This window comes from Miscanthus floridulus, chromosome 6 (genome assembly GCF_019320115.1).
Source record: "Miscanthus floridulus cultivar M001 chromosome 6, ASM1932011v1, whole genome shotgun sequence".
Taxonomy (NCBI): Eukaryota; Viridiplantae; Streptophyta; class Magnoliopsida; order Poales; family Poaceae; genus Miscanthus; species Miscanthus floridulus.
In genome coordinates, this window is record NC_089585.1 from 89,729,411 (window position 1) to 89,740,358 (window position 10,948).

The following is a 10,948-nucleotide window of genomic DNA, read 5'->3' on the forward strand; positions in this document are numbered from 1 at the left end:
GCGCCCCTCGAGGTGCCCATATTGTGCAGGCAATAATCTCTTTCTGTCCCATTTTAATAATTCTATATAAAAAAATCCTTTTTCTAATACTCCAGCATTTATTAACGTCTGTTTATTTACTTACTTAGAGTTTAATTAATTTCAATAATCCAACCAGCTCTTTTTTTTCTCCTGCCATCTTCACATTCAACTAGCCACCATGGCTTTTTTTTTCTCTCCGATGGGCTTTATTTAACCTGATACATAGACCAACGGACCAAAAGACGATGTCGTAGAACCTAACAGACTTTAAATGCTGACTTTTTTCAACGATTCCAATTGACCGTAGATGAATTTTGACGTCAAACCAAAGCTATTGGCTACATTACGAAATTATCTTCCCATGTATATATGGGTTCGAAAACAGAGTCCGTATACATCCTATGCGTTGAAACTTGAGTTGGACTATGCCTCCACCATGAATTGGATGACTTGGAACGTCTATGGCAATGTTGGGCTGGTATGAATTTTTTTACTATTCATGTTGGAAAACATTGTTTATGCTGGAATGTTGTTCGAGAAAAAGACTGCTCCGACTGAAAAAAGAAACCGAACAAGCCGGCTTGTAGCTCAGCCGAACACTGCCTATGTTGGTCGTGTTCGTCTCCATGACTTGTATCTAAATGAGTGATGTCCTCATCACCCCTAATGGGCTCAAACATGATACACGATCCAACAGACCAAAAGACTGTGTGGCAACACATTGATGAATTCTAGACGTAGATTTGTTTCGACGATCGACTCCGATGGAAATTTGAGGTGGGAATAGTGGCCTACATTATATCTTGGATGCCCATACTAGGCCGCTTTGTCTCCAAGGCTTGTATCCAAAGGAGTGATTTCCTTATCGGGCTAAGGCAGGGAGATATTATTGCCGCTAAGCTGATTTGCAAGTTCAATCGAATGGAAACTAGGTGAAAAGAGGAGGCGTGTGGGAGAGGACGGAGGGGCTCACGTGAGAGCAGAAGCAGAAGATGGAGACGCGCAATATGAGATGTGCATGGGAGAAGGGAGGCGCGCACAGTAGGATTTACATGCGTGGCGTGGATAGTGAGCATATGCCGCTGAAGAAAGATTACTTTCAAAATTGATGGAAGAGAGGAGAGGGGGAAAAATGTGATAGCCATGTTTTTAGAACAACTACAAAGGTCTCTTTATATTATTTCTAATTTATAGGAATAGAGATTTGGGTAAAACAACCTTCAACGAGCTCTTTAATTAGATCACTAAATATAGACATCAACCATGACGGATTTCTCATTAGTTAAAAATAGATAGCGGGAATAACTCTCTAGAGTGTATATAAGATATAGAAGTATTGTTGAAGAGTGCAAAGATTAAAAAACGATTTTTACTCAAATAACTTGATAATAATTTTTTGTTTAGAAATTAAAAAAAAATCTTGGAGATGCTCTTTGACGTTTTTTTTACAACAATCGGCATAATAGAGACGTACACAAAGTCTGTTAAAGATACTCTAACTCTTTTTTTTTATCAGACTATAAATGCACTTGCTATTGCTATAGTGATCTTCAGCTGGTTCGGTGACTGATTGAAGTGCTTTACACGGCTGTTCGTGGAAAAAGAGGCACACGAGACACAATCAACTCCACTAATAATTGCGATAGCGAGTGATCGAGCACCAACTCTCGTTAAACCGACTCCGCACACGTTGACGAATCAGGGTCTCCCTTTCGTCACTAGTGCAAGTGCATTAACAATCCTCAGACTCCACGCAAAAAGCTTAATCGGAGAGCCACGGAGATCATCAGCTCCGCAGAGGTGCTGCTACGCGCAAATGGCGTCGCCAACGAACGGAGCGCTTGAACGGTACAAGAGCGCCATCGCGACCGCCACGTCCGTCGTGGGCGCGGCCATGCTGCTGCGCCGGCTCGTCGCCGACGTCCTCCCGGCCGGCACGCCGCCGCTGGTGGGCGCGCTGCTCCTCCTGCCGCCGCCTTCCGCCCGGCGCCACGCCGTGGTCATCGAGGAGTTCGACGGCGCCTTCTACAACCGCGTCTTCCTCGCGGCGAGGGCGTACGTCTCCACGCTCCTCGCCGCGGCGCCGACCGGCGCGCCGCCCGTGGTGAAGGCGAGCCTGCCGCGCGGCGCCGCCGGCGCGGAGCAGATCACGCTCGCCATGCGCCCCGGCACGGCCGTCGTCGACGTGTTCCGCGGCGCTGAGGTCACGTGGCGCCTGAGCAGTCACGGCAGCAGCGGGCGGCGGCGGGCGGACGGCGGCGGCGGCGCGGGCGAGGCGTTCAGGCTCAGCTTCGACGGGGAGCACAAGGACCTGGTGCTCGGCGCGTACCTGCCGTTCGTCATGGCCCGTGTCGAGGCCATGGCGCGGGACCGGAGGCAGGCCAAGGTGTACAGCAACGAGTGGGGGATGTGGCGGACCGTCAGGCTCCGCAACGCGTCCACGTTCGCGACGCTGGCCATGGACGCGGCGCTGCGGCAGGACGTGCTGGACGACCTGGACAGGTTCCTGGGCCAGAGGGAGTACTACGAGCGCACGGGGAGGGCGTGGAAGCGAGGCTACCTCATCCACGGGCCGCCCGGGACCGGCAAGTCCAGCCTCGTGGCCGCGATCTCCAGCCACCTCCACTTCGACGTGTATGACCTCGACCTCGGCGCCGTCCGGTCCAACACCGAGCTCAGGAAACTGCTGATCCGGATGAAGAACAGGTCCATACTGCTGATCGAAGATGTCGACTGCGCGTCGGTAGCAGTGCTGAGGAGAGAAGACGACGGAGGCTCCGATGCGAGCAGCCAGCAGGCTCCCAAGCATCACAAGGTGAGTCAATCTGAATTCCAAGCACCCAGAAATGATAGTTTTCGCAATTTGCAATCAACGAAACAAATGTTTGCTCCAGTCTTTCACAAATCACAACTAGCACGATAACACATTTTTTCCCCCGATAGCACATTGTTTTTTTAGAAAAAAAAAATCTAAGTAGAAAAGGATGCAGATAGGAGGCAAGAGCTTATTTTAAGACTGAACTTTGTTTGAAAGATATAATTTAATAAGATAAAGACAAACTTTTTGCAAAACACTAAAACCTGGCCGTGGCGCTCGCATGTGTTGCTTGACTTTATGAAAGAAATTAGTATGACAATTTGCACTAGGCATGCTCGGCCCAGTTCGGTGTTCGCTTCGCTGAAATTTGGCTTATACTTAATTGTTGGGGATAAAACACTATTATTTTACTGAAAATTACTGCTGAAAAGTACTATACAAGCCACTTGAATAGTTGAATGTCCACTACTACTCCACGCTCTGAAAAAAAAATACAAATCTCATTTCTAAGAAGTGAAATAATTGTAAATTTAACTAAAAACATGGAGAGAAATACTAACACTTAATATCAAATAAATATAATTAGATTAGCAATGATATATACTTTTATAATAAAACTATTTAGCAATATAATTATTAATATTACTTTCTATAAACTTAATTAATTAAACTTGACTTGATTCAAGTTTAGAATTGTATTTTAGGATAGGTAGAGTAAGATGATTATAGGAGTAGAAGTGTAGAACAACGGGGACTGCGCTATGGACACGTTTGGATTGGGACCGAAAAATGCCGTGCCAAATCCCAGCATCTTGGCCAAAACTCGGCAGCAGAATTTGGGCCGGCCAAATATCGGCATCAAATCAAACATTGCTCCATCCACTATCAACGGATAAAAATTGGCTTGGTTACTACCGGTCATCAATCAACCAAACACGCCTCCAGGAAGCAATTGTGGAATCGCTTACCTACCGCGCGTTGCCTTGCCAACAATGACGTGTGCCGCGTGATACAGGTCACCCTGTCCGGACTACTCAACATGGTGGACGGGCTCTGGTCGAGCAGCGGGCACGAGCGCATCCTCATCTTCACCACCAACCACGTGGACCGGCTGGACCCGGCGCTGATCCGGCCGGGGCGGATGGACAAGCACATCCACATGGGCTACTGCGGCTTCGGCGCGTTCAAGGAGCTCACGGCCATCTACCACGGCGTCGACGGCCACCTCCTGTTCCCGGAGATCGAAGCGCTGCTGCGGGAGGTGGCCGTGGCGCCCGCGGAGCTTGCGGAGAAGCTGCTGGCGACGGACGACGCCGACGCCGCGCTCGAGACGGCCGCGAAGCTGCTCAGAGATAGGAAGGCGGGGGTCGAGGAGGAGGCCGGCGGCGGGTACGTCAAACAGAAGCTGCATGTGGAGGCGACCCGCCCCCGCCGCCGGCTAGTGCCGGCGCCGGCGCCTGGGCGGGGCGTGAGTGCTGCGAGACGGGTGGGGGTGTCTGGCCGAAGTGGAATGCGCGGACGGGGAAGGGGACGGCGATAGGGGACAGCGCCTCAGCCTAGGTGCCAGTGCTAAGTGGAAGAAAAACGTTAAAATGGTTGTGCTTAAAGTCTCGTGAGTGACATACTAGCATGTCAGCAGTTTTTTTTGTATGGATAAATAACACCGACACGTTTGAATAGGACCCATTTCATCTTGTTTTCTTTTGGGGGGGAAGGATCAACTCACACGAATGAACATATGAATTTTAATTTAGCGTTAGAGCTTTGACTTTGAGTTAGGGTGTTACGGCGGTCCCGATTCAAAAACTATGAGATAACTTTTATATCTATAGACATTACACATAAAAATATATATTTCTAATGGATAGTTTTTTAAAATATTTTTTTGTCTAATCATATGTCTTATCTCTCCATTATCTACTTGTCACATCGCTTTATATCTTGCTTTCCATGGAGACATAGTTTTTGTCTAAAACCTATTTTTATAATCTCTCTTCTTTAATTGTAATACCACATTACCATTTTGCTGAATTGGCACCTTAATAATCTCCTGCAACTAAAAAGAACAAAGCGTGGACATTTTTTGGTGCGACGTTCCAACGTGGGTCCATCGTCCTGCGTGCTGCGTTCCCGCATCCTCGCTCCCCTCGCAACCCCATCACGATTCACGAGCAGCCCTCTCGCTCCACCCTCGCACGCCGCCCACGCCATCGTAGGCCGGCCCACGTCGCCGGCCATCTCCCTCACGCGGAACTCAAGAGCCATCGTCGTTGCTGAGGGTGTCGCCATGCCTGGCAAGGAGAATGGGGCGGACCCGCCATCGATCCATGAGGCCTTCGTCCTCGCGGGCTTGCGATATGTCGATCCGCGAGCGTTTCATCAGATCTACAACAACGGCAGTTCGCTGCTTCCCGCCTCCAATCACGCTCTTCCCCATCGCGCAGCCGCGCTCGGCCACGCCGCCGCCGCGCCCTCGCCCTCACGCCGCGCTTCCTCCCTTTGCTACCGACGGGCAGGAGGTGGACCAAGCTCAAGCGTGGGTTCAAGAGACCCAGTCGAGAAGGTGGCCTCGAAAGAGGAGCAGTCGCGCCAGAAGCGCGGCGGGGGTGGGCAAGCGGCCCGACGACCAGGCCGCGCACACCGAGTCATAGGCCGCTGCTGGCCGATCACGGAGGAGCAACAACATTCGTGATGGACGCGAGGCGGAACGTCGCTGCTGCTGGCCAGTGGTGGAGGAATCGCGGCGTTCATGCCGGCCACGAGGGAGGACGTGACCAGTATCGCCGGCGCTGTGCAGCTCCCTCACATCCCGGTTGATGTCCGTCAGCTGCTCGTAGAATTGCCTGCAAGGTTTGTGCTCAGATTTGGAGAAGTGGCTTGGGTGGTGAGTAGGAGATGAGGTGGGCATTGCTACCCTGCCTGTCTTCTGTGTTGGTTGTGTCGGCTCTGCGTGGAGTATTTTTGGAGGAAAAAGAGATGGCGCATGACATGATACAATCTCTAATCTTCGTGCTCTGTCCAAAAAAGAATGTTTGTGAGCAGGTGAGTCACTGCTCACTAGCACGGGTGTGCTATCTTTGATTCTTCACTACGGTAGTATATCGTCAGATCGACTTGGCATGAGGAGCTTGGTTGATTTGCTTGAAAGAAAAATATACTAATAGATTTATTTCAGTTCTTTTATTAGTTCTGCACTTGACTATTCACCTTATGATAGAAGATGCTAGCAGGTACTACACTGATAGGGCAAAACTAAACATTCACCTAATATTAAATGTAGTTATCTGATTTCATCCGTGTACTACTGGATCTTGACATATGTTGCTATCTGTTTTTTTAAGTTAAATAGAAATGTTTGGTTTCAATTGGCAGGAGTCCAACGTGCTGAGAAACCTCACTTTTGGGTGAACGCTGATGGGACTTACCGGCCAAGAGGAAGGCCAAAAAAACTGTTAAAGGAAATATCTGGGATAAGATAACCCTGGGGTTCTTCTTATGTAGATGGTGTTGTAATTTTTAGGATGGTAACTAACCAGCTTTGAATTTGTCTGCATGTCTCACCAGCCTATAGTGAAGCTTCTTAGTCCTGTTCTGACATTGTCAACACCCAACCAAAACAGCTCATCAATCTGGCGGTGATGCTGTTAACATGGTAAATCAAGCCATCCCTGACTACCTGGGACAAAGAACAAACTAGAACCTTTTTTGTTGCGTCAGGGGCAAGCACCATACTCAAGTAGGTACGTATGCTCATGGACATCTAGCAAATTCACAGATAAATAAAATCGATCAGCTGTAGTAAGATTACCACCCAAGATATAATTTGCAGTTTGCGCATGTATGGTGATAGAATATCCTGCACCCCCACAAATTTAGAGCGTTGGTATGCCATTTGATTTTGAATCTATTGAATATATCAGGCCAAGTTCTTATATAAGAGCGGCACGCCATTTTCTGTGGATGAGTGTGAAGATCTGAAACTTATCATACAAATCACATATACATCTACCTTGACATATTACATGAAGGCCGTGTGCAGTTTGAAGAGAAATCTTTAGCAGATAGAAGAAAAATCAGACAATGCGGCCCTTCTAGCTCTGGTATGACCAAATCTTCATGCCGTTACAACTTCCATCCTTTCTTCTGTCTACCATTTGTTTTCTGCTTTTCTTTTTGGGCATAACTGAGTAATTGAAATGCCAAGTGTTCCAGTGGACCTCTAATTATTTGTTTTTTCTGTAAAGAAATGTAAAAAAGGGAACATTCCTATATTTGTCTAAGTGCTCATGACAAATATTATTGTTTTTCTTTTGTTCATGACACCATGGTAATTTAGTTGAATACCTGTCTTTAATGGTCCAAGTGCTCATGAGGTATCTTATGATAGAAATTACCTAGAAATTTCAGACATGGGAAGCTTGTGCTTTACAAATAGGCCATGTGACACAGAATGTAGTAAAGAAAATACGCACTCTGATTATGGTACAAAATGTTAGGCAACAAATCGCTTGTTTCAGTTTTTAGCTGCATTGACACGCTGCCTGTAAGTTTCAAGTATATTGAACATCTTGGGTTGACTGATGCTATATGTCCTGATCCACTGCCGTGCTCATCTCTCTCCCTTCTCTGCAAGTTTGGCCTCAGGTTCCTCCTTCCTCTCCTCCCTACCCACTCCGCGGCCTGCGTGATTGAGGACTGGCCTGCGCGCGATCCCTCATATGAGAATAATCAAGTTAATACACCCTCCTATTCTATATTCTGTGAGCTACTGCATTGACAATGTGAAAATTAGGAAATGAAATATTGTGATGGATTGATGGTAACTAATTGTACAATGGTAAGCAACCCTTTATTAGTCTATACTAGATAAATGATTATCAGTTATGTTTTTCTAGGTATGGTTCCAATAAAGAAATTGCTGAGTGCCCAGGTGAGCTTTGGTGGCCCCCACATGTTAGTCGTTTATATTTCTTCTTCATGTACCTAATTCCAGTAATACTTTACATAACGTCATGGTAGGATATTGGCCGTTCAATGCTCATGCTCGTGGCTTTTGGTTTCTTCCTATGGCCTGCCAATTTTATTGTGACAAATACATGGTGTTGTCTGGACATATCAGTTCTTATTTTGGGGGTATGTTGTGTGCAAACCATTCTTCCCTGGACACTTCCTCATAAGCAATGCTTATTTGTCAAGATCTATATTTGTAAGATTAAGTTCCATTGTTAGGTGTGTTTCTCATCATTTTAGTCTTAGGCCATTTAGTTTAGTTTCATTGTTAGGTGTGTTTCTCATCATTTTAGTACAAAAGTTTACCTGTGAATTTTGTTATGGTATTGTAGGTGTAGAGTTTGAAATAGCAGTAACTTTCATTGTTCTGTTGGTCTATGTCTTTGGTGAGGCAACTATTCTTGGGCACGGCCATGCACTTAGGTAAATTTTGAACCGTTCAATGCTACTTAAGTGAGTCAATGTCAATATTAGACATGCATATCCAGCATGAGTTTAGCGTGTACATTTGTTATTTTATTAATTTCGGTAAATGACAACCTCCTCCCTCATTAGTCGGCATATATTATCATTTTTAGCAAATGCACATTTTATCCCGGGGCTTCTCATTTATCAGATATAGATTAGTGAGCATATATTATCATCCTAGACATCATAAGATATGATCATATAAGTTATATGTCTAATTTTATTTTCAAATATAAAGCCATAGAAGATACACATTGTAGCACACGACTGTGCATATGTGCAGCCTATTTGGTCCACTTGAACATGTTATAAATAGATCCTGTTCCTGAAGCATAAGATGGCCATAAATTGATCCAGCTCCTGGAAATCTATAATAGAAAGCCCCTGGAAATCTATTGGACCTGTAGGTTTAACATCTAGCTTTGGAAAATTCTAGCTTGAATGAAACAATGTGCAGAGCAGTAATTTGGGAACTAGGAGGCTTTCATATTGAAAGTATCTCTTCATATAGGAGGTCTCTGGTTAGTGATTTGAACCTAGCTTGCTGCAAACACCATGGCTAAAATACAGAGGGAATTTGCTATTTTTCTACTATACAGTGGTTGTGAAGGTAACTCTACCAAAGTTCAATTTCAGTTGGAGATTGGGTTGAATGGACATGCCAAGAGGAGGAGAATTTTTTCATGCACTGTAGCAAGTAAGAAAAGTAAGAGGCATGCATTCTGGACGTTTGACGGGAAGAGGTAGCGACATCTTTCTCCATCTTCCAAGAAGCAACTCTGCCCTTCTCCATGCGCCGTCTAGCAAATTGAGCCGACCCTCCGTAGCCTCCTGTATGAAGAGCCGCCACCCCTCTCCAAGGTAAAATCACTAATCGATTTGTCATTTGTGATGTTCTTGCTTGTGTGGTGATGATCTGTTTCGCTTGGTTATCTAGCTACTGGTTCTATTAAACTGTCTATCGAAAGATCATACATGTGAATTTGATTTTTTTAATTCCCTGTATCATTCATAGTTGTAGAGAAGTAAAAACCTATAAGATGACACTCCATATACTATGTGTCAAGATTGTTTTCTAAATCATGCTTTTTGGTCATTTCCTTTGGTAGGCTACAAGCAAGAATACAAAGGTTGTTATTGGACCCTCAAGAGAATTTGAAGGTCAATACAAACTACAAAGAGACCAGCCCCAGCAAGACTTCAAAATATATCTCTGAATATACACTATATGTATATCTTTGAATATATATCAGTAGCAGCAGCAAGATAGTTTCAGTTTGTGGATGATGTTAACCATCCCACAATAAAACAATATGTTCAAAATGTATCTAAAAGAAATTGCACGCGCTGGTTATTACAAGTTCCCTTTGTTTTAATTCTGCAATCGATTTGTGAATAAATACTAGTCTGCTACCATAATTTAATTTGTTTTAGATTAATGCATCTATAAATTGATGTATCGAAAAGCGCCGAGCTCATATTTGTCCAATGTTAAATAATGAAAGATTATTTTAGACGTTGACGATAAAATAGAAACAATGTACCCTCATTATTTAAACATGCTAAATGATTGCTTGTCTAGCAATGGTGTGTCGTGACCGATTTCTGTAATTTTTAAAATTATTTTGAGTATATATACATATATTAGTTATCTAAATATATCACTCGTGCGATCCATATGTTTTTAGTATAAAAATTTAGTTGTTCCGTAGCAATGCACGGGCATGCTAACTGGTTAATAATATAAAAACTATCCTCATTTCTAAGTTAGGAGTGTCCTTAAGGGGCGGAGAGGAGAGCGTCTCCTTGAACTCACGGCTGCGTAGATTTTACTGTAGCTCAACAATGATACTCACGGCATCATGGTCCATCGAATTCAGATTATAGTTCTTTTTTTTTTGTTGTCTAAGTTAAACTTTTCTAGTTTTGATAAGATACTACTAAAATTACCAAATATATAGATTAAAAGCATGCAAATGCGCTATCATGACATTTCCCATAAAGATAAAAACTAATTTAATGTTATAAATGTTTGTGTATTTTTATAAAGTTAATCAAATTTAGAGAGATTTAACTTAAGACAAAGTTAGAGTGAATTATAATTTGAAATGAAGTGAGTGCGCAAGATGAATGAAGTCCCTCTGTCCCCCATGTACTAAACAATGTGGCCCCGTTCGGCTTACCTTATAATCTACACTATTCAGCTTGTTTTTTCAACCATAACAATATTTTTCTCTCACAACAATTCAGTCAGAATAGTATTTTTCAGCCAATTCAGCCAAGTTTCAGCAAGCCGAAAGGGACCTGTATTTGATAAATTAATCAAGATGCATCTCGTTAATAAGTAGCACCGACAATATGCAGCCTGTTCGTTTCGGCTGAATTGGCTTATAAGCCATGGCTGAAAGTACTGCTGACTGATTTGGTGTGAGAGAAAAACACTGTTTAAGCCGTGGATTATAAACCGAAACGAACAGACTGATGATATGCAATGGGAGTCCATTGTTAGATTAGAATAGGCATCTTGGAATAATATGCTGCACAAATTGCAAAGGACCATGCGCTTGTGGATAAATACTATTTTTATTTGGCTAATAAGCCATTGTTCGTTGGTTAAAATAGTATGACTTA

General features: G+C 44.2%; 2 protein-coding genes across 2 annotated transcripts; both read left to right on the top strand.

The window, feature by feature from the left end:
- The first annotated feature begins 1,496 nt into the window (after positions 1-1,496).
- Positions 1,497-6,205, top strand: LOC136456292 (AAA-ATPase At3g50940-like). Its single transcript, XM_066456106.1, has 2 exons — positions 1,497-2,836; positions 3,855-6,205. The coding sequence occupies exons 1-2, from the start codon at positions 1,838-1,840 to the stop codon at positions 4,377-4,379; spliced, it is 1,524 nt and encodes a 507-aa protein (XP_066312203.1). The 5' UTR covers positions 1,497-1,837; the 3' UTR covers positions 4,380-6,205.
- A 696-nt stretch (positions 6,206-6,901) lies between these two features.
- Positions 6,902-9,088, top strand: LOC136456294 (uncharacterized). The gene is made up of 5 exons (XM_066456107.1): positions 6,902-7,571; positions 7,721-7,769; positions 7,859-7,972; positions 8,182-8,272; positions 8,954-9,088. Exons 1-5 carry the CDS (start codon positions 7,329-7,331, stop codon positions 8,967-8,969), a joined length of 513 nt encoding a protein of 170 aa, XP_066312204.1. The 5' UTR covers positions 6,902-7,328; the 3' UTR covers positions 8,970-9,088.
- Positions 9,089-10,948: the final 1,860 nt, after the last annotated feature.

Excerpts from the sequence above, each read along its gene's own strand:
- LOC136456292 (XM_066456106.1), top strand. The coding sequence starts at position 1,838 with ATGGCGTCGCCAACGAACGGAGCGCTTGAACGGTACAAGAGCGCCATC. Across the intron at positions 2,837-3,854 it reads AGGCTCCCAAGCATCACAAG|GTCACCCTGTCCGGACTACT; the intron begins GTGAGTCAATCT and ends CGCGTGATACAG.
- LOC136456294 (XM_066456107.1), top strand. The coding sequence starts at position 7,329 with ATGTTAGGCAACAAATCGCTTGTTTCAGTTTTTAGCTGCATTGACACG. Across the intron at positions 7,572-7,720 it reads CCTCATATGAGAATAATCAA|TTATGTTTTTCTAGGTATGG; the intron begins GTTAATACACCC and ends AATGATTATCAG. Across the intron at positions 7,770-7,858 it reads AGAAATTGCTGAGTGCCCAG|GATATTGGCCGTTCAATGCT; the intron begins GTGAGCTTTGGT and ends ACGTCATGGTAG.